General features: G+C 41.0%; 2 protein-coding genes across 4 annotated transcripts in view; one reads left to right on the top strand and one right to left on the bottom strand.

The window, feature by feature from the left end:
* Positions 1–16912, top strand: part of CTHRC1 (collagen triple helix repeat containing 1) — a 24054-nt gene extending 7142 nt beyond the window's left edge. For 2 of the 3 annotated variants that reach the window (XM_045181484.3, XM_024571993.4), the window contains exon 4: positions 2901–3426. In XM_045181484.3, the coding sequence (XP_045037419.1) occupies positions 2901–3043 (143 nt within the window). In that variant the 3' untranslated portion in view covers positions 3044–3426. Of the gene's footprint in view, positions 1–2900; positions 3427–16614 lie in introns of those variants that run through there. The other variant, XM_053929696.2, reaches the window with a different exon arrangement.
* On the bottom strand, positions 12381–23865 carry SLC25A32 (solute carrier family 25 member 32). The gene is made up of 7 exons (XM_024572502.4): positions 23334–23865; positions 18941–19091; positions 17172–17257; positions 15621–15781; positions 15130–15243; positions 14646–14791; positions 12381–13607 (listed from the first exon to the last, which is right to left on the bottom strand). The coding sequence occupies exons 1-7, from the start codon at positions 23485–23487 to the stop codon at positions 13472–13474; spliced, it is 948 nt and encodes a 315-aa protein (XP_024428270.1). The 5' UTR covers positions 23488–23865; the 3' UTR covers positions 12381–13471.
* Positions 23866–23898: the final 33 nt, after the last annotated feature.

The raw sequence follows: 23898 nt of genomic DNA, 5'->3' as shown, positions 1-23898 counted from the left end.
TCTGAAATAAGAAAAATCTAGATTTAAAATTAAGATTTGATTAGGAAGTGATATGTGCTAGATAGTAGTTGATATAAACACTTACTTTTTATTATATTATCTTTAAGGCCTCTGTGTTAACCTCTTGCTAGAATAAAAGCCCTCGGGCCTCGGAACTGTGACCTATCTGCACATACACTTTACAAATAAATAATTTAACACGGCATTAACCAGCCACGGCGTGAAACCTCATTTAGTGCCACCAGTTGCTGGAATTTCAGAAGTGATTTCTATTCTTAACAGTTTTTATATTAAGATGGACCAAAAGTGACCTCTATAGTGAAATCATTGTCCCTTGCACGTTGCCACTCTTTCTTGAGGAAAAGGGAAAGGGATGCACTTATATTAGCACATCAGAGGATAACCTAACAGCTTGGATATGCCCAGGGGAGTTTGAAAATGCCATCTTGTTACCTGGGTCTAGGAGGAAAATAGATGAGAACCTCTAATCCAAAATACTTTAGCTGCTTAATAAACTGCAATAGTATCTAATCATAGTAAAAATGTTCATTGGAAATATTTTTTTCATTTGTTAAAAACCATGCAGTGACCTTTGACCCTCCTGTGTGAAGTTAAGGCTAGAACCGAGCTTGTCTGACGTCTTGCAGGTTTAAGAGAACAACTTTCTGGACCGTAGGCGGCAAGGCCTCGGGAAAACATGAGGATTCCTGGGCCCTCTCACCTGGCGTGGCACTGAGGACACTAGATTAATGGGACTGTGGGCACACTGCTTAGTTCGCCCGACTCTGGAAGGGGCCTGAACCAGAGCCAGGTCCCTGGATCTGAGGGTCTTGCTTCGTCAGATTGCTTCAGGCCTACATCCCTAAGGCTCGGCGGGAAGGCAGTAACCTACCAAATAGGAAACCTGCCGGTCACCTGACGTCCCCCCTACACTCAGTGTGTGTCAGGATTCATTTTCTTAAAGAATCTGGAACTCTGAACTCTGGTTCCTTCTACCCCTGACACAGATATCAAACGCATTATATCTTTTTGCTTGTTCAAATGACCACTGGGGAGAGTTTTTTTAAATTTTTATTTTTAATGTAAGTGAAGAAGATGAAATGAGTTTTGTCTTAGTATGCGAAAGTTCAGAGATGCTGAGAAAATGTATATATTTATATAGCAGAAGAGGAAAAGCAGAGTTGTTTGTATTTTTCACTATGAGGAAATTCTGTGTAAAGTGTGATTCCCAAATTGAGGGATGGGTGTAATGATTACACTAGAATGATTAGGCTAGAATTTCATCTACTTGAACACCATTAAGTGAGCAGGTTAAGTGTTCACCATATATGCCAATGATACATCTGATAAAGGGCTGACATCCAAGATTTGTAAAGAACTTATGCAACTCAACAGCAGAAAACAAACAATCCAATTTAAAAATGGGCAAAGGACCTGGATAAACACTTCTCCAAACAGGACATACAGATGGCCATTAGACATATGAAAAGATGCTCAACATCACTAATCATCAGAGAAATGCAAATTAAAACCACAATGAGATACCATCTCACACCTGTCAGAATGGTTGTCATCAATAAATCACAGAATATTGGTGAGGATGTGGAGAAAAGGGAACCCTCATGCGCTTTTGGTGGGAATGCAGATTGATGTGGTCACTATGGAAAACAGTATGGAGCTTACTCAAAAAATTAGAAACGGAACTGCCTTATGACCCAGTGATTCAACTGCTGGGAATATATCAGGAAAAAACCCCAAAACAATGATTTGAAAGAGTGTGTGCACCCCTGTGTTCACTGCAGTGTTATTTACAATAGCCAAGATTTGGAAGCAGCCCAAGCACCCGTCAGTAGATGAGTGGGTAACAAAGTCGTGGTACATCTACCACAGGGGGCAAACACAAGGCCCGAGGGCCAAATCTGGCCCTCCACCTTGTTTTATCCAGCCCGGACCCTGGTTTCTACCCGGCGGCAGCACTGAGCTCCTTGCTCCCAGTTAAGAAGTAGTTACTTTTATATGGTCCTAAAATTACATTCGGCCCTTTGAAGGCAACCGCAAGGTGATGTGTCCCCCCCCCACCCCCGCCCCGTGAAAATGAGTTTGACACCCCTGAATGGAATAGTACTTGGGCGTAAAAAAAAAGAAGGAAATCTTACCTTTTGCAACAGCATGGATGGACCTGGAGAGTATTATGCTAGGTGAAATAAGCCAGTCAGATAAAGACAAATATATGATTTCACTTATATGTGGAATCTAATGAACAAAATGAAACCAACAGACAAAATGCAAACAGACTCCTAAGTACAGAGAACAGACTGACTGCCGCCAGAGGGGCGGGGGTTGGGGAAGGGATTAAGCAAAAAAAGAAAAAAAAATCCTCATAGACACAGACAACAATATGGTGATTGCAAGAGGGAAAGGGGGGTCAGGGGAGGTAAAAAGGGTAAAGGGAGGATAAATGTGACAGAAAGAGACTTGAATTTGGGTGGTGGACACACGATACAATATATAGATGATGTGGTGTGGAATTGTATATAAAAATTTTTACAAATAAAGAAGACTTGAAAATCAAATCAGTCTTGGCTTTTAAAAGTGCAGGCTTCCTTTGTTTAGTCAAATAAGTTGCTTTTTTATTTGAGGTCATCTCTTTAACTGAACAAATTCTGGTTTTATAGTTAAAACCTGTAAGAAAAGTGCCTGTTAAACTTATGTTGTAGAATGGATATGCATTTGTCTTTTGAAAGTATTTATATGCTAAGGAGACATTTATCAAGTATTAGAATTTTAAATTCACTGTACATTAAATAGATTTATTATCTGGCTTGCTAAAGTAACAAAATTTAACCAAGAAGGGTGGTTGTTTGCTAAAGAAAGATGGGCCCTTCACCCCTGTTTTGCAGTGGAAGGACTTTGTGAAGGCATCGGAGCCGGGCTAGTGGATGTCGCTATCTGGGTTGGCACCTGTTCAGATTACCCCAAAGGAGACGCCTCTACGGGATGGAATTCCGTGTCTCGCATCATCATTGAAGAATTACCAAAATAAAGTCTTTACTTTTCATTCCCTACCTCTTTCTGAATATACCTTTGAATGGTTCATTTTAGTGACATTTTATATAATTTTTAGGTATATATCCGAATGAAAAACAAAGTGTTTACAGACCAAAGTGTGATTTCACACAGTTTTTAAGTCCAGTATTACTCATTTTCCTTCGATCAAAGATGGTTTCAGGCTTTGGTAGTTGAATAGAATGCTTTCTTCAAATTCCCATCCCCTGAACTTATAATTTAGAATGTCGTGGCAGTCTTTAGTTTTTTTCTATTCTCTTAGTATAGCACTTTTAAAAATATAAATGCTACTAGTCTTTGTACAAGTTGTAAATGTTCAAAACTGTTTTATATCTGTGAAATAAAACTTATTTCCAACAACCTCAATATCTTTAACCTCATTCCTACTAAAATTAGAGTGTCTAGTACTTTATATCTGAAAAATTGAGTATAAACCTAATTTTGTATTTATTTATATTAAAACGATATATTAAATTTAAAGTATATGTATAGTACTGTTTCATATTTTGAGGGATACAAAGAAGAAGAAATTTATGTGTCAGGAAATACACTAGCACTGTAGGGATTTTTATCTTTATTTAAGAAAGAGCAAAAAGGCGTGAATTCTGGCCTCAAAATGCTAGCTATGTGGTAGGGAGGATAAGCTATATATAAAAAAACAGCAACAAATCAAAGATCGTATGTTGGTTGCCATGAAAGCTGTTGAAGGGGCAGCACAGTTCAAAGGATGTACTGTCAGTGCGGGTTGAGGTGCAGCTCAGAAAGAGTTGGTGAAGAAGGAAGTACAGGTATACGACTGATAAAGTTAAGCAAATCCTGCGCTTGCGCTGGGAGTATCAAAATAAATTCATAAAGTACTTTATCTTAAATAAAGTTATAAAACAACAACAAACTCTAGTTTTGTTTACTGCAAAAGCATAGAAACAACCGCCAATTAAATAATGCTCATGTGATTTCCGCCTACCGTTTCCTACTGGCAGGAACTGAGGCTCCGTGAGTGAATGGGGGACTTCAGCCCCGGGCAGGAAATGTACCACGTGGGCCAGACCATCTTGGCATTACCGGGAAACAAGGCAGCTATCAAAGACAACTCAAAAGGATACGAGGCTACTTGAATTGGCAAAGATGGTACAATTAAGCATGAATACAGAGAATAACTGCAGTGGTTTGAAACACACCAACTATGTTTAAATGCATGAGTTCATAATGATATTAACATAAAATTCACTGGTCAACTTAGAGGACACCAGCAAATGAAATGGTTACCTTGAAAATTGGTATTAATACATTAAAAAAAAAAAGCATTTACTTTGCTTTCTCTATGTGAACTACATTTCTGGGTAACCAAATTGATGAAGGGAAATTTTCCTTATAAAGCTTGTGTGTGGGTTCACACGTGTGCACACACACACCTCCTCATGAATTAAGGGAGCTAGTAATGTTCATCAATGACTGGTCACATTTCAAAAAGAAAGACCAACCTGTATGCTTCCTAATGAAAGTAGATAATACTACGCAAAAAGTAGTTTTGCCAAGAAACAATCACACCTGGGTCTGATTTAGCTTCTAGATATAACCATTACATTTTAGGAAATACAGAGGATAGAAGAAAATGTTCATTGACATGACAGGGTTGTAATCAGCAAATCCAGACTGGGAGACTCAAAAGACAGCTTGGTATCTTCAACACATTGCAAGAAAAGAGAAATAGGGAAAGAATATATGCAGTATAAGAGATTTCATATCATATCAACCCATTTCAATGTTTGAACTTTATTTAGATGCTTAACATAGTTGAAGACATGTGAACACTAGATATTTGATATTAAATAATTATGTATTTTTAGGAGTGATAATGGTTTTGTGGTTATTTTTAAATAGTGCTCATCTTTTAGAGATACTGAAATATTTAAGATAAATATTTAAGAATATTTATGATATTGATGTCTGGCATGTGCTTCAGAACAATCTGGAAATGACGAGTGGGTGAGAGGGAGACTAGATGAAAAAATGTTGAAGACAGGCGGAAGTTAACCAAGGCGGGTCAATTTTTTCACAATAGAGACTGGGATTAAAGACATTTTGGGTGGGAACAAAAATACTAGTGAAGACCTTTTTGAATAGTTGTAGACTGTGAAGATACTTGTGTTCCGTGAGAATGCCTACCAAAGAGCATTTGCTGCAGAGGAGACTCTTCATAATGAGGTGGAAAAACAATACTCAGGATGTCCGTCGGCTTCTTTCCCCAGCCCCTGCTGTGCTGGTTCAGTGGACCCGTGGGCAGAGAAGCCGTGGTGGCAAGGATGGAGGCTATGTAAGGATTCAACAACGTGGAATGCTAGTGATACTGTTGAGTAGGGACCAACTTGCGTTCCTAATGTGGCACCATTCCCTGGGGGGACCAGCCAGCCACCTGGCTTACATCGGACTTCTATCATGGAAGGGCAGAGATTCATTCTCACAGAAACTGACATATATTCTGGATACAGACGTGCCTTTTCTGACTATAATTCTTCTGCCAGCACTACCATCCACAGACTCACAGAGTGCCTTATCCACTGTCGTGGCATTCTACACACACTGCTCCTGCTCAAGAAATTTCATTTCACAGCAAAGATGGGCAACAGTGGGACTCGCCCATGCAATTAACTGGTGTTACCACATACCCCATCACCTGGGAGGGGCTGGCCTGCACGAAAGGTGAAATGGCTTACTAGGCACTCATTATGGTACCAGTCAGCAGGCAACATCCTGCAAGAATGGGGTTCTGTCTTACAGGGTGCAGTTATGCTTTGGATCAGAAAGCATTATATGGTATTCGCTCTCCTGTAGCCAGAATCCAAGCAGTAGAAGTGGGACTAGCTTCACTCACTGTTACCCTTAATAAGCCATTGGCAGACTTTTTGCTTCCTGTACTGGCAACTTTGAACTCTGCTGGTTTAGAGATCTTAATATCCAAAAGGAGAACGCTTCCACCATGGGACCGACAATGATTCCACCAAACTGGAAGATGAGACTGTGTGTTAGTTTTCTATTGACTGCATAACAAATTACCACACATTTAGCGGCTTAAAACAACACCAATGTATTCATCTCATGGTTTCTGTGGGTCAAGGGTCTAGGAACACATTGGCTGGGTCCTCCGCTCAGAGTGTCACCAGGCTGGAAGTGAAGTGTTGATGGGGGCTGTGATCTCAGTTGAGGGTCCAGATCCTCTTCCCCAGTCATGTGGCTGTTAGCAGAGGTCAGTTCCTTACAGGTTGTGAGGGAAGTCCCTGCTTTCTTGCTGTTAGTGGAGGACAGCTCTCAGCTCCTAGGGGTGGTCTCAGTTCCCTGCCACGTAGACCCTCCTCCTTTCACTACAGGGCTGTTTTTCTTCTAAACTGGCCAGGGAATGAACTCTTCTGTGTTTAAGACTTGCCTAATTAGGGAGGTCTGACCTAACCAGGATAATCTCCATTTCGATTAGTTCACTGATTAGGGACCTTAATGGCACCTGCAAAATTCCTTTGACATATAACACAATCATGGAGGTGATATCCAATCATATTTACAGGTTCCAACAACACACAAGGCAAAATTATGCAGGGTATGTACATCAGGGGGTCCATCGTACAATTCTGCCTACCACAGACTGCCCCCTGACCATTTTGCTATCCTTATCCCACTGAAGCAACAGGTGAAAAACAGAAGGGTAATCAGTTGGCTGTACTGATCGATCCCAATTACCGAGGGAAACTGGTTGCTGCTATGGTGGAAGCAAGGAGGGACATGTTAGAGAACCCTATGTTAGAGAAGGCGCCGTTGCAGACCACTGAGTGGTGAGAAGGGAGTTTGCTGATTTGCCTAAACCAGCAAATGATTCTAAATCTGGACATTTTCTAAGGTTTCTTCTAAAATTTCCATGCCAACAGTAAAAGTTAATGGAAAACTACAGGAACCAGAAAAAAGTCAGGATGATTAAGGATTCAGACACCTCGAGAAGAAATGTTTGGATCACTTTACCAGGTAGGTAAAGAACCCAGAGCTGTGGGTTCTGGCTGTGGGTAAGGAATATATAGAATGGGTAGTTGAATGTGGAAGTTAGAGTTATCAACTATAACTGTGTCCAATTATAGAAAGCAGGACTGTGATAGCTTTGCATATTTTGTCTTTGTTATTTATGTTTATTTATATATGCTAACCATTTTCTTCTTTCCTCTCGTTCCCATTTGTATTTTATTTTTAAAGTTGGTGGATGTCAACTTTACAAAGTAGTCTTTCGTTAACAGAATATGCACTGGGACCATGACTGAATTTGAGTGGTAATTAACATAGCAGGCAGTAGATTCGATGACTGTTGGGGCTTTGTGCCTTCTCATTTGGGAGAAGGGTGAGAACTTCACTTATCAGAAGGATAGGCTAAAATATGGTTAATTGCTTTGTCGTTGTACTGGAATTCAGATCTTGTAGAAGGGTGCGTATGGAAGCTGAATAGTCAAAGGGATTGATGAAGCCTCACATCCAAACTCATCCTTCATTACCTGCTCTGGGATAATGGACTGGACTCTGGGCATTTCTCTTTTAGAATGAGCACATTAAGTAAAGGATACTGGAGGGACATTGCAGGAGGAAAGAAGCTTCTCTTCCTGGTTTCAGTGTACTGAATTTTTTTCCTTGCTCTTGCTTCATGATCTGTCAGTGGTGTGTGTATCAGTGTGTAGGTATGTGATGGTGCTTTGCTCTGTTTGCACACCCAGAATGCACAGTCCCTCAACTACCTCGCAGTCCCACCCCCAGAGGCCTGGTGATCACCTCACTGCAGGCTTCTTGAGAGGGCCACCACAGGCTCCTGGCCTCATGCTTTTAGCAGAGCTCAAACTCCCCAGCATGCCCATCTACCTGTCTTAGCTTGCCATCCCCCTGCAGGGTTGCTCCTGAGGCATTTCCAATGTGGAAAAGGTCTGCACCTGACTGCACCTGCAGAAACGTCCTAACTTCCTTTGCAACCTGCTCACCATCCTTGCCTTGCTTGTGCCCCAGAGGGTCATTTCCTGCCTAGCAGATGATTCTAAACCAGCGCTGGCCAGGCATACCAACATCTTCTCCAATGACATCTGAATGCCAGAGCGGGGCCCTCCTCCAAGCTTGTCCTTCCTTGGGTACTCGCCCTCAGCCCTAGGGTGCCACTGAAGAGTTCTCTTAACATAGTTATATTGCTGTATCCTAACTTAACAATTATTTCAGCTTCTCCTGGTGGAATTCACTGTGTTCTATCAGGAGATTATACCTAGACTGCTAGAGTTGTGATTACTTGGTGAGTTTGGGACAAGGAATTGAGCATGAGTAGTACTTTCTCTTCTCTCCTAGGGAATAAGAGAGCATGCATTCTGCCTCCTTCCTCCTTGCCGTAAGTTTTACAAGGGCAAGTTGTTAAACAGTTGGTTCATTGTTATATGTGGCTGGATGGGTACGTCTGTATGATTTGGGTGCTTGGTATAAGGAAGCCCACTTTTACACAGATGTAAGCCTCACTCTCTGATTTCAGCCTCATCACTAATAAAGATCATTATTTATGTTCCACTTACCTCTTGTCCACTTCTGAATTAGTTTAGACCCTGGGTGGGGAAGAGGTTAATGTGAATCACTGAAAAGCAGCTTCTTGCTTTTTCTTTTGACACTCTTTTGAGTGTAAACTGGTTTAATCACTTTCTAGCTTTTAGCAGAAGCAGCCCAATGTTATAATTAACATACTGGTATACTGAAATTTAATATAAACATACAATCCTGTAATATTTGTTTTCAGGAAATATCTCGGGGGCACTGCCAAATCATCCAACTTTTGTACAGTTGGGTCTTTTACCATAAGCAGATTTTAGTTATTTTTCTAAGTCTACTGGTCAATTTCTTATGGTTTTCATGGTGAGTTGAATGTTTAATTTTTATAAATATTAAATACTGAAATGTTTTTCTATAAAACTAAAAACATTTTAAAGAACATACACCACACACACAAGGGTCCCAGAGAGCTCACTTTTAATAAAGGTAACATCAATGTCCATGGAAACAGGAGTTCACCAGCATCATGGTAATAGATGGGAAAGTGACAGACTTTAGGGTCTTAGATTCTGTGTCATGTAGGAAGCTTTCAGTTGCAGTAACAGAAAAACCCAGCTGAGTCTGGCTCACAAAATACAGGAAAATTAATGGTTCACCCAGTTGAAACTACAGAGGTCCATCCATGTGCTAGAGGTGAGAATTGATCCAGAATCTCATATAATGTGCCTTAAGACTGAGTTTTTTCTTTTTTTAATAAGTCCTTTTCTAGATGGTTAATCTTAAGCTTATCTGAAAGAAGTGTTGGGTTTTTTTTTTTCTTGTCTTCTCCCAGTTTGAAGTAGGATCTAACTTCTTTAACTTTTTACTGTCATTTCCTTGCTGTCTACTCCATTTTGGACACATTCCTCTGATTTATCATCCTAAATTTGATTTGAGGCGCTCTGAAGAGTTACATGAATCCTCATTTAAGAAACAACAAAGAGAGAATCTACGTCAGTATACTCAGAAAGTCATGTCTTCCAGAGTCAGTCTGGCTGGAATGGTCTGTGTCGATTCCAAACCACTCATTATGAACAGAGATGGCGCACACAGGTTGGCTCTGCTAATCAGGGCCTTCCTCTGGGGCAGGGGAGACCCATTCCATCTAAATCACAAAGGTGAGAATGAAGGGAGAGGCTAGATTCTGCAAAGAAATTCAGGCTACTAGAAGGAGGAGAAATAGATTCTGGGCTGGTAATAACAGGTATTACCTGTTATAGGTACAACACTTCCAGAGTCTTTCCTATTTACTCAATTAGAAAGAAATTTAAGACTTTAACCCAGCTTGCCTCACATACATTCTGTTACCTGACACATTTTTAGAAAACAGACATAAAGGTTAAGTAAATCATTTCCCAGTATTTTATTTCTGTAATAATTTTATAATCACTAAAAAGACTGCCATGTAAGTGGGAATACATACTTTATCTGATGATTTTACATTTGGTAAAGTGTCCACATCCAAAAAAATTTCCTCTGATGCCTCATGAATTCTAACATATCCTTTTAGTTGATAGCTCTTTTCTTAGTGTGTTTAAAAAAACAACACGACTTTCTAAAGCCGCCAGACCACGAAAGCGCGTGCTGAAACGCAACAGCCTCCTCTCCACGGGGCAGGGCACCCATCGTGGTCTGGGACTGTCGCGTCCTGCTTGTCCCACCACGTTTATTCTCTGGTGCCAGCTCCAGCAGGTGTTTTTGTTTTTGCCTGTATCTTAAATCTTCACACATTCTCCCTACAATCCCGACCCCGTTTTCCCTCTGCCATCTTCCCCCACTTCCCCTCCTTCCTAGACTCCCAGAAGTATTTACATAGTTGATAACCCCTTCTTCCTTCCTAAGTGTGCTCCTCCTATCTGATTGGTCTTCCTTTGTCACCCCTAACTTGTAGCCCTATCTCTCTGTTCCATTAATTCCTCTCACTTCTTTATCCACCAAAAAACCTAAACAGGTTTAGTAAAGCTAGGAGGTCTCATGTTCTAGTCCCGGTCTTTCAGCTCTGTCTTCCATTTCATTATCATTGCCAGCTCACTGTTCAAGACATGTCACCTGTGCTTTTCCCCCATAGTTCCAAGGTTCCCTTTGAAATGTCTTCCTTCAAGATATTTCAAAGCTTAAATGTTTTCCACCCACGAACCCTGTTCTAGTTCCCCTCAGGCTATAAACTACTTCCAAAATCAACCAGGCCCACACTGCCACTAGCTTCCTAACTAGTATCCTGCTTCTTGCCTGCCTCCTCTCTCCATACAACCACAGAACGACCTCTTATGCAATCTAAACCCCTTCCCGTGACCCGTAAGATCTGACCCCTGTCAATGTTTACCAGCTCAGGGACTGTGCTAAGCACTTTACTCGGATTTACACATTGAATCCTGCCAGTAAACCTACGCCTACGTACTCTTAATACACTGATTTGTATCAAATTCTGTTGATGACCCACCCGATTCCTTTTATAGGGCTGGTGCACCCATAACCCAGCAGCAGCAGGTGCCGGCTGCTAACGGCTCAGACCCCCACCTTATTTAGAGGGCTGCCCTCAGTTGGCAGCTCCCCCACCACCACTGCAGGTAGTAATGGCTCTGCCCCACACCTCTGGGCAGCACCTTTGTGGTCCCATCCATTCGCAGAGCACACTGTAGAGCCAGGCTGAGGCTGACCCTGGAAACCGTCTTCCCCGACTGGACCTTGTTTTCTTTACTCCACTATAGATTTCTCCCAAGAGCACTCCCTTAATAAATGTTACATGCCCAAGAATCCCCATCTCAGGAGTTGCTACCAAGGAGTTGATCCAAAACACTATTTTAGAGATGAGAAAACTTGAGGCAAACAGGTAATGATTTGCTTAAGGTCAAACAGAAAATGGGAAAGCTGAAATCTGAAGCCAGTCTGGCTTGCTAACCTGCGTTCTTCTCACCATACTGTAACAGCCACTTGTCCAATCCCCTCTGGCCACACATCCCCTCTAGCCAAGTTAATTCCTACCTCAGGCCCTTTGTACTTCCTTTTCTTTCAGTGCGTTTCCTCCATCTCATTGTGGCTCACTTCCTCACTTGTCAAAATGTTTCAGATATTACCTCCTCAGAGAGGCCTTTCCTGACCCCAGCCATCTACCTAGCGTAGCAATACTATTCACAAGCCTGCTTTTTCATAGTATTTAATGCCTGGAACTATAGTATGCTTATATTTGTTTTCTGTCACTCACACTGAAATGAAAGTTCCTTGAGGGCAGGAATGTTGTCTGGCTTATTCACTGCTATGTCCTCTATGCTTGGTAACACACCTGGCACAGGGCAGGAGCTCAGCAACTATTTGTTGGAGAGGCAAAATGAGTTCTTTTCTCAGAACTCTTATAGGGCTTTGTAGAAATCTTCGTGAACTGTGAACTATAGTTAGTTAATGTTTGTTTATTCTGCAAGCTTCTATGCTTTTAAAGGATAGAAATTATGTTTTATTAATTTGGGGTACATGGGAGGCATTCAAATAATGACACTAATTCTAAAATTCGAGATATCAACTACATATAGTGACTGATAATCAGAATTTCATATGAATGATAGTATAATCCAGAAGTATGAAAAAATATATCACATGTAATTCATAAAGTATTCCTGGGCATGTGGCAAGAAACTATAGTAAATATAATTAGGTACTTATCATTTCACCTTTATTTTTAGAACAATGCCATTTTTAAAATATAAAAAAATACCTATTTTCAAAGAACCATTTAAACATGGCTTTGAAAAACCACAGTTTTATTTACAACAAATAAATCATAGACTTTTATGATAAATAAAAATATTAGCATTATTCTGGCATCCCTTTGGGGCAGAACTTTGTATTTACAATGACTCATAAAAGTAAAACCAATAATGGCCCTTAATGAAATTTGTATTAGAACCTGAATCTGAATAACCAGTGTAGACTAGTCATTTATTTGGGATCTGGACCCACACACCTGGAAACTGAAGTAGGAATTAAAGCTTCTCAGCTTCATGCTGTTTGTCAACAAACATTCGGTCATTCAAGTTCTTTGTAAGGTGATCTATTTGCAACTCCAGTGTACGATTCACAGACAAATGTGCTAAATAAGGACTGACACAGCTGGATTCTAGTTCAGACTTTATAAATTTAAAAGGCACTAGGTACCCATGCCAAAAAATAACGGGATCCAGTATTACATTTTAAATTATGGAAAACCTCTGGAAATAAAATCAGTGGTGGAATTGCAACGGATGCCAGGTATTTCTCAAATTCAGAGGAGTTCGTAACTTCTCAATTTCTCTAGTGTGTTCCAACTGAATTGAAACTAAATTTGTCTCACCAAAATTTCCCAATTCTAAAATGGTCTGGATCTGGGCAACATCTTTTCCAGCAAATCCCTAGAAGTTCAATTTACCCATGAAACAGTGATAACATTCTTATAAGAAGTCATTTTCTTGCTTTTGCACAGAGGTCAATTTTAAAGCTAATCCAGGCAAATGAGTTCAGAAAAAGAAGCACTTTATCTAGTCCACTTAGCAAATGCTGCAAATTAGCTTCTACTTGAACAATGAAATGGAGAAAAGTGTGAAATTCTCCACTTGGTGTCAGTTCTACTGTTGTGTTGATGGCAGCCAGTTCAGGCAGAGGTAGCCAAGTCCCACTTACATGGGGAAGGCAAAAAACAGAAAGACATTGCGAAGACTTAGCAGTTTCCTGACTTCTAAGGATTATAGACCGATTTTGCTGATGAGCCATGTTGCCGTGTAGTATTCTTGAGTTTTACAGTTCGAACACAAAGGAGCGTGTGGTGCCTTGGGCAGCGGTACTGGACTTATCTTCTTTTAGCTTACTTTTTCTCCTCCCTAAGGTTAAGTAAAAAATGCGACACATTTTCATATACCACGAAGGTAATACAGCAGGCTGGAGTCACTCTAATCAAATTGGGAGCAATTCCTTTGTAAAATCCACCGATGCCTTCTTTCCTTTAGAGAGAAAAATAGATAGATGCTTAATTTCCCATATAGCTAGGCTGGAGATGCAAAAGTTTAACTGACGTAGGGCATGGAGCCAGCAGTCAAACCTCACTGTGATGGAAATCCATGTTTTCAATGTCCTGGGTAGGGACACCTCAAAACTGAAATGAAAAGTGCTTTAATGACAACCATCTTTTGAATGCCTTTAAATGTATAAACACGCAAGATGATTAACTGATCTAACGTCCGCATTAAAAACCTCATATACTATGCGAATGCGAGACAACTACATATAGCACATGCCAAAATAAAATTTTATTTTCTTAATGCCTAGAACAGAAAGACGGCCTTGGAGCCTGTCACGTGGGTTCTTGATAAATATTTACTAAACTGAGCTATATTTAAACATTCTAAATATTCTGCTCTGGCCTTTTAGAATCAAAGATAAATATGGGGATGCTAACAAACACACATCTTTTCCAAATGTGAAGACCAGTGCAGGAAGTTTTCATTTAATGTAGTCAATAGGTCCTGCGACTTCAAGTGAAATAGCACACAACCAAACCAATTCTACCACAGGCTCACTGCCATCAACAAGAGTTAAGGTCCTATGGCATCTCATTGACATTTTAATGAAATGATGTTCCAGGACCTGCTGTACTTGCGAAAGTTATGGTGCCCCTAGCAGGTGTGGTGCCTTCTTAATTGTATTAAACCAGGTCTTTTATGACTTCCTATATTCAAGGCCATTCAAATATTTCTTTAACATCTAAATTTTGTTTTACTAATTTGTTAAAGTACTTTCACATATCTCATTTGATTTTTAAAACAACCTTGTAAGCCTAGACATTCTAATTATATAAATCAAGCCTTAGGGAGGTAAAGTCCATGCTCCCCTGTGTAGTAAATGGGAAATGGGAAAGCAGGGGCTGCCAGCCATGTTTTCATCCCAGCACACTCCCTTTACAACACAACCAATGTCACCTAGACAGTTGAAGATTTGAAGGTACCTCCTAAAAGCCATTTGGATATACCACATGCTCTCACCTCCATGTCTTCGTGATTACATCCAATACACCCTCGTAGGACATGTGCTGGTCCTGAAGACGGGCTCTCACAACTTGATACGGGTACGTTGCTGCTACAGCAAATATTTTGGACAGTGCTGCGACAGATATGTATTCCACTGTGCTCTAAAATGACAACGCAAAACACGTGCTCTCCTTTAGACAGGACTTCTTTAAAAATATATTAAGTATACATAAAGTATATGGGAAAACAAACATTTGAATGAATATATAAGTGAAAAATACTATTTCCCCTCTTAAAACTGGGTTTGAGCAATTAAGTGGTTCTTTTCTGTGTATCATTAGCCTATAAAACATTTAACTATAAATTAAGTTACTGGCAGAGTCCACATTCATCACTCATCGTCACAACAATACTCCCAAAGTAAACATGGCAACATTTCCATCTACTATATCCCCATAAAAGTAAATAATACTGTATATTTTTCCAAGAATCATCTTACCAACTGGGCTTCTGGCGATCTGTTGATATGCTGGTTGTATTTCAACTTCAACAATTCATATGCCATGAACTGAAGGGCACCATGTGATGTTCCAAACAGCCCAGGAACAAACCCCTGAATTGAAACAAACGAACGAACAAAAAGCTACACTAAGCAAGCAAATTCCCAAAGGACCACAGCTTCCAGGGAGGGGAGAAGGGAACGGGTGACCTCAATGTGTGACTTGACAAATGTGAAATGGCGGCATGACGAAGTTTCAGACAGTGTCACGCCCACCGTGTCATGATAATACATCTCACGGTAACGGGGCACACGGGTTAGAGTAAAATTCCAACACGGTAAACCAGATTCAGTTTTCACTAGTTTGTTTCTTGCCTACGTTTGACTTCTTTTTATGACTGACTATAGGTCACTCAGAACTTGGACAGTAGAGCCAAGGAAAATTACAACGGTCAGTGATGACTAAAAAGGTATCGATAATAATTCATTACCTTATATAATCCACGCACACCTTCACACTTATATATTTTCCAAAGTGTATCAAACATCCCTTTATATTGCCGCTGGGGGGCGTTAAGGACACCATCATACTGCAACATAAGGCGAGTCTTGGCCACCCAGAACGGGTTTGTGATGCAGAGTGTCATGGCTCCTGGAAGCAGAGTTAAGTAGGATTAGTCAGCATGCTGGTACTTTTTCACTCTGACAAGCCAAATTAAGAAGAGTCCATTTATATAAAGAACGGGGTTGCCCAGTGTCTGTACCTGCAATAGGGGCATGCGGTCTCTGACACAGACTTAGGGCTAAAAGGTTTGGGGTGGTTATAAAAAGTTCCTTCTGCAGTTAGTGCAAGGTAAATTAAAAAGGAGATGGAAATGGGAGACACGTTCCCTTTGAGGTGTGAGGATAAAGATGTCCTAGCTCCTGAACGATGTGACCTGGGGTAAGAGGACAGATGACAAACAAGAAGCAGACTCTGATAAGCAAATACACATGCTTAGGAGCAGGACACACTGTAACCCAGAGGGGTGGAAGGTTAGGGGGAAAAGGACCAGGAATCCAGCACCTCAATAATGTGTGGGTGTGTACATGTGTATTTACTCCAACTTTACCACAATCTTGCTCAAAGTCCATTCAAAGTAGCTACTATGCCCCAAATTAAAGAACTATGCAATGTAATAAGTATTATTTTATATTCTTTACAGGAAGTGACAATTTTGTAAAAAACAAAACAAAAACAAAAACCTAAAAACAAAACAAAAACAAAAACCTATATCTGGGTAAGTTTCTCATTTGCTGAGTTTTCTAATAGTCTTTTATTCAAAAAATATTTATTGTTCTTGGTGATTTAGATCTCTATTAGCAGCTAGGTATTCAAAAATGAGTAAGATAGTTTTTGCCTTAAAAATCAACATTAAAAAAGTAAAGCACACAAAATATCAAAGTAAAAATTTTATTGTATTTATTTTTTATTTTTATTTTCAGAGGAGATACATCAATGTGAGAAACATCAACCACTTGCCTCTTGCACACGCCCTGACCAGGGACCGAACCCGCAGCCCAGGCACGTGCCCTGACCTGCAACAGAACTGGCAACCTTCCGCTTTGTGGAACAACGCCCAGCCAACCGAGCCACACCGGTCAGGGCTCAAAGTAGGAAATTTAAAGACTTACGGGTCTTACTTTGTTTTCCCCTTCTGAATATTAGACACAGGAGGCAATTAAACAAGGCTACTAAACTGTACTCATATAATTTGAAAACTGAAATTATACTTTAATTGAATAACCGCTATACTGAATCATTTTAAACTATTAGAGATTTATAACTTTTCTGAATTTTATTACCCTGTGGAAAGTAAAATTCTTGAAATACACCCAGAGAAATCAATAAGAGTACCTACTTTTTAAAGAAAGTTCATGTGATCACTGATTAGTATAGTTAGATAAGCATATGTAAGCTCTGGTGCTCAAAGGAAAAAAGGCAAATAAAACAGAAAACAAAAGTCAAAATTTGACACTGTAAATTTCACACACTGTCTTACCAGCTTGGGCAGCTGAGACGAGGTATTCTGTTGCCTCTAACCGTTCAGCTCTTCCTTCTGTCTTATACGATTTGATGGCATTGTAACTAGAAGAATAAAACATGAGCAATTTAATAAATATTTGAGTAGGTGTCGTTAAGCAGTAAAGTCTGTCTTAAAGGGGTGTGTAACTTAACAATAATGCCTCAAAAGTAAAAGTCAATGCATAATGCAGCCACAAAATAAGGCCTTTTTCAAGAATGGATGTACTGGCATGATTCACTGTTAAGATTATACCTTTCCTCCCCCCAAATACATATGGCTAGCAATATATATGTAAAATATTTTAACCACGCACTCAACAATTAATAAAAATAACAGGGAAAACCAGGAGAGGGGAAGGTGCAGTGGTGGTACAGTGATTGAGCAGACAATAGAGACCAGAAAAAGGCACCTAACAAGTATGTGCTGAACATCTATGTTTGGGTATTATGGCTGGCAGGTATAGTAGATAAAAAGGTAAAGTCTCTTTGTAGACCCTTCTTAACAGACTAATAAGGGCCATAGGCGGCCAGCAAATAATCGTAATAAAAGATAACACGGACAGTATCATAAAAGACTAAGAAACTATGACTGGTCACAGAAGGCTTTGTGTGGGAAGTGGCACTGGCCGAGGATGGAGAGGCAGGTACAGTCACAGTAGGGAAACGGATGAGCATAAGCAGAAGTTGTAATAAGGATGAATGGGAAGGCAGGGAAAACGGAGCCACACTTGAGTGGCAGACTGGCATTTAGGCTTTATTTGGCAGAGAACAGAAAACCACTAATGTGTTCCCAAGTAGGGAGTCAAATTGGCCTATTTTCTCTACCTCTAATTTCCATTTTCTCTTGAAAGGAGACTTCAGGTAAATAAATCTTCCCAAGCTTTGCCAACACCAAACAAATATACTGTTTTATTATAAAAAATTTTCAACACATGAACCTTATATGGCTTGTTCTTAGAAACTGTCTTTGGAAAACCTACACAACTCTGAAATCCATTAATAGCATGAATTTTATACATATAGTTTCACCCTTCTAAGTGTATCTTAGAACTGAAAAAACCCTACACGATACTAAAGCTGAATTTTATTTTGCTTTCACTTAAAGCAGCACAGGCTCCTGCACTGCAGTGTGGTGATGCCGCGTCCCCATGCTCTTGTGCTCTCAGCAGGTTGAAGTGCCTGCCATACACGCGTTCTGCGGCTTCTTCAGCCAGCATGCAATAGCAGTTATTTCAAATGGTGATGACGGTATCTTGCAGGTTAAGGATAAAGGAAATGAATAAACTAAGATGATGATGAAGCAGGCCAAATAAGAGGTAAGGACCATGTCTCAAACTCTTTCAGCTATAAAGTGGCTTCTGTTTTGTCTCCAGTAGGGATTTTCCTGGGGTACATGATGTTGTAGGAACCCAAGATCTGTTCTCTTCTGCTTTTCCAACTTCATTATGAATCAAATGTATTTTGGTAAGCCATTTTCCTGAATTCATCTCACAGAGATGGCTTCCATAAGAGTGCTTCTCCATTCCATCCCTTTGCCTTCTTCCTATTAAGAACTTTCTTCCAGACCAAATGCCTCTGGTAATATCTAACAGAAAATGAAACAAGCCATTTTGCGCTTTCTGACCCTTTCAATTCAGAGAAACTTGACTAAATGACTCACCTTGTACTATTAACTCATATGTTAAAAATCACTAAAACCAAAAATTGCTTTTATTTAATACTGGAAAGTCTCCTAGATCTACTCACAAGAAAAAGTAGAGTCCCCAGGATAAACCTGCACCCCACACATTTGGGGTTACTCCTTGGTAAAGTCCCCGAAGTCCATCAAGTTTCCAAATGGTAGTCAAGCAATGCAGAATTCCTTTGTATTTCGGTCTCAGTTCCAGGCCATCACTCACTGCAGTAAAAGATACACAGAGGCAGGTGAGAGCGAAATTCAAGCTCTGAATAACATATAAACATGGACATACAATCATGGAAAGGAAGTAAATTCAGGAGAAAACATTTAGGTAGAGGAAATTATTTTCCAGGATTGTTTGTAGGAAGTGTTGGGTTAGCAGCTCTTAAGTATCCAAAAGCCTCTTATGTTTCAACACAAGCTTTGTTTTCGTTATAGCTATCCAAGATTAAGGATTCAAATGATCACAATATTACTCAAAAAATAAACTTACTAATACTTCTGTAGCTCCTGTCATTGTTTACCTCCTAAAACACTCTTCTTAAGGCTAGTTTCACACCACACTCTCCTGATTTTCCTCTTACTTCTTCATTCTTGTTTCTTCTCTGGCCACTAAATTACCTTTGCAGCCTTCTAGTCTTCTGCCCATCCTTCAAATGCTGATTTTTAACAGCAACCTTCCCACTCAACAGGCAGAGTCTCTTAGTTACTAAGTAGCTCGAACTGCTGTCCCTGTGTTAGTTTCTGCATTTCTAGTCCCAATCTCATTCCTAACACCCAGACCTGGCTTCCGTTTTCACATGGCATAAAAGTTGTGTCAACCTGACACTTCCTACTTTCCGGAATCATTTTCTTTTCCAACCTTTATCATTTTACCGTTTAGCTGCACCGAACTACCCACTACAGTTTCAAACTAACTGCATATGCTATGGAATCGGACTTACTCGGTTTGAATCCCAATTCCAATACTTAACCGTGTGACCCTAAGTTATTTGATTATTCTGTGACTGAGTTTTCTCAGCCATAAAATTAGAAAAATAATAGAACTTAACCCTAAAACTTTACAAAGGAGTACATATAAAGCCCTTGAAATTCTCCCCGGCACACAGCAATCATTCAAGAAGTGTTAAGTTTGTTTATGCTACTGGCTCTTGCAATAGTATATACCAAAGCTCAACTGCATGCTATTCTTGGTACAGGACTCTGCATTTTGGTTCCTTGGTTAATCTGTGGATGATTAGATTTTCCGGTTGTTTCAGAAAATCATTATTTGTACATCTCATTTACATTCTTCTTTGTTGAGACTCTCTCATCATTCCCGACGATTTAAAACTACAATTCACCCTCTGCGCCTGCAGATTCAACCAACAAGGTTCAAAAATATTTAAGGGAAAAAAAGTTATGTTGCTGATGTGTACCATGTCATTAGGCCTACGATGGCTGCACCTGTACTGCAGGTGTACAGACTTTTTTCCCTTGTCATATTCTCTAAATAATACAGCACAACTACTTACATAGCATTTCCCTTGTATTGATATTAGGTATTATCACTAATCTAGAGATGACTTAAAGTATATGGGAGGCTGTGTGTAAGTTACACACAAATACATCATTTTACATAAGGGATTTGAGCATCTGGGGATTCTGTACCCACAGGGGGATCCTGGAACCCGTCCCCTGCAGATACCATGGGACGACTGTATATTTTCCAGTTAGAAGAGGTCTCAATGATCTCCTTATCCAACCTTTCCACCCAATACAAGAATATCTTCTAACCTCTGTCATCCAGCCACTGAACTATTTCTAGTCACCATGGTTTCATTTCTGGGCACCACTACTTTGCCAGGCCAAAGTCTGCTGCCCTGTCATTTCCACCCAACTTCCGTCTCCTCTTTACATCAACATAAAATAAGGCAGCTCCCTTTCCTACATGTCAGTGCTCTAAATACCTTAGGTTCCAGCCCCTGTCCCCCCGCCCCCGCCCCCGCCGCCTCCCACCAAGCTAAACTAGTTCCTCCAGTCATATGAAATGATTTCCAATTTTTCTTCTACTCTGGACACCTTTGAGTTCTGATTTGCATTTGACTCACTGAAGTAGTCCAGGTTTCATTTAATGGTACATTGAAGACTAACACCCCCAATCACTAGATACTACAATTTAATTGTAGGAATTAATTTTACTAAAGCATAAAAACTACAGCATTAATGGTTATGGCCAACCAGCTCTTTTGATTTCAGTTATCCATTCTGCCAAACTTTCTTCTTTTCTATCACCATCGCACAGCCACAGTGTGGGCTTTGTTATTGCAAAGCCCTGCTTCACCTCCTAAATCTTTAATTCTGTCCTCCCACCCTATTTTAATTGCTTTATCTGTCACCTTGGCCCTACTGCCCTCTTAAAACTCTCTCCATTTCATCAAGATTACCAATCTTCTCAGGAACCAAGAATTCCCTTCCCTCAGGCATTGTGGTATGTGGTATGCGTATCTCACGCTCTGAAACTCACTAGGCCAACCACACTACTCCTCAATCTCAGCTGACATCTCTTCTGCTCCTAGACAAAAACTGCAGAAGAGAGACACCAAGTCATACAGGCCAGCGCCTGTAGCCAAATCCAATATTCTTTTCTTCATGTTTAAGCCACTGTACACCACGGATTCCTAGATGCAGAAGAGTGCTTAAGTGCCAAAGGGTTCTAGATTATACCACCTGGGTTCAAATCCCAGCTCTATTGTTACAAACTTGTGTCTTGGGCAAGTCAGTCAACACCTGTTATCCTCATCTGTATAGTGTGGAAAATAAAGCCATAGGGTTGTTCAGAGTAGTCGGCATGACAGTGCATAGGTCATTGCCTCGCTCCTGGTAAATGCTCATGAATGTTACATCACAAGTTATTTGTGCATGCATCACAAACGCCATGGAAATAACATGCCTTTGTGCGTTTTCTCCAACGGCTAATACTCCATACTGTTCATTGATCTTCCTTCACGGCATGGCTGCTTACCTCCTGCAACTGCAGAAATATGAGTCCTTCCATGCGGAACCTTAAGATCTGATGGAACGTTTACAGATAGACACATACGGCCATCAGCAACCTATAATCTTCTCGATAGTGTACCTCTGCTCATATTTTGGAATTTTGATTTATTCCATTTTGCCCTTGGCTTTACGGGGGAAGGGACAAAAAAAATCCAGAATTATCTTTCAGAGGGAAGCCCCCTTGTAGTGCAGGCTTCCCCCGCAAGGTGAGTGTTCTAGGTACCCAAGTGGATCAGTGCAGCAGCTGGCGTTGTTGTGAGGGGTTGCGGTTGAGTTTCAGAGAATTTTTTTGGAAGACTCAATGCAATGGTTCATTTCATGATGGGTTATTTACAAGCGCACCTGTCCACACCATGCTGAGTGGTCAGCAGTTTTTGACCAAAAACATCATGACCTCTTGAGCCCCCACCCTCCCTATTCACCCTATCTCACCCCTAGCGACGTTTTTTGTTTCCCTGGATGAAAAGTTTTCAAAGCGAAATGTTTTGCTGGTGTGGAAGAGGGGGAACAAAAAGCGGCAGAAGCACTAAAAGACATCATAATCTCAAGTTCAAAAACTATTTTGAGCAATGGAAAAAAAATCTCAATAGGTGTTTGATGCAGTACTTTGAAGGTGACCGAAGTTTAAACAGTCTACAAATGTATGGAGTGAATAGGATAGAATTAAACTCTTTAAGAAAAACCACTTCAGCAGATCTAATCCTCAAGGCAGAACTTAATGTATTACTGATAAGAGAACTGAATGACAGAAAAGTTCGCAAATAAAGTTATCAAAGACCTTCTTTGAAACTATCTTTTCCAGAATTTAGTATTATCTTACTTTGTTAATTTCAACACACTTAATTTACTTAACTCAAGGCACTTAAATCAATAAACCTAAATAAAAAACAAAATAGTATTTGAATTCCAGCTATTCTTTCACAGGGCCTTGTATCACACTATAAACGCTAAAAAACAAACTTTTCAAGAGAATTCTTTCTCATATCTGCTGGAGATTACGCCTTACACTAAGCACTTGCATTTTCCTCAGTGGCGCTGACAAGCACGTGGCCATCCTAAGATTTCAAATTACCTTCAACCATGAATGTTTTGCACGTGCTGAGGGCTAAGCCTAAAATGTGACAACCCCTCTTTTATTTACAAACAGGCTTTAAGTCCCACATTCTACACCAGTGAGGACTTTTCTATCGATGCTCCCCATCCCTTATCTTGGGGAACCCGGGTGACCGCGGCAAGATCCCTTTACCAGGCCCCCTTTCTTAAATCCAGTTCCAGGTGAGCCCAGACAGACAGCAATCTTCAACGCTTGCCTCTTAATATGGAAGGACCAAGGAAAAAATCCAAAGCCTCCTTGAGCATCTGTACCACCCAGTTCTGGGTGACAGCAAGGAGAAAGAGCCCAGGGTCAGAGCGGGCTCTTACCTGCAAAGCGTATCTTCACGAGGTCCAGCGGGTGCAGCGCGAAGTTGGACAGGACGCCGCCGCTCACACCTGCCACGAGGTTCTCGTACCGGACGTGGCGGAATACCGCGGTCCACACCGACGACCCGGGGGCCGGCTGGCCCTGGCTTGTCATTGTCTCGGGGCCTGCTGAGACCTCGGCGCCTAGGGCCGAGGAGGTGGGACGAGAGGCAGTGGCCACCACCGTGGCGACAGTCACCACCCTGAAGCAGAACTGCGGGACGCTAGCCCACTTCCGGGACCGGCGCGGGGACTCGGATGCACGAAGCCGGCAGACCCTGCAGCAAACTTGGCATGACCGGGGGCAGCCGCAGGTGCCGCCGGCAGAGAACGCGAGCGAGGTGGATCGCCCGCCTCCGCCGAGTCCCCGCCCAGCCTCGCCCACAGAGGATGCTGGCTGGGGCGGAAGGGCTCGGATGCAAGCGCACCGAAGGGCCCGCGGTCCACCCTCGTTCGCGAAACTACGGAGCGCCGCGGGTTCTAGCCAACGCGGCCGGTTTCCATTTCGTTAAAGTCACATGGCAGG

Source organism: Desmodus rotundus, chromosome 8 (genome assembly GCF_022682495.2).
Source record: "Desmodus rotundus isolate HL8 chromosome 8, HLdesRot8A.1, whole genome shotgun sequence".
Lineage (NCBI taxonomy): Eukaryota > Metazoa > Chordata > Mammalia > Chiroptera > Phyllostomidae > Desmodus > Desmodus rotundus.
Note: the sequence above shows the minus strand (reverse complement) of the source record. Positions and strands in the feature narration are given on the sequence as shown.

Coding starts and splice junctions, on each gene's coding strand:
- SLC25A32 (XM_024572502.4), bottom strand. CDS start 23,487: ATGACAAGCCAGGGCCAGCCGGCCCCCGGGTCGTCGGTGTGGACCGCG. Junction 15,244..15,620: donor GTGTGCGTGGATTATATAAG/GTAATGAATTAT, acceptor GTTTCAATTCAG/GGGTTTGTTCCTGGGCTGTT. Junction 14,792..15,129: donor GATCGCCAGAAGCCCAGTTG/GTAAGATGATTC, acceptor TTGTCATTTTAG/AGCACAGTGGAATACATATC.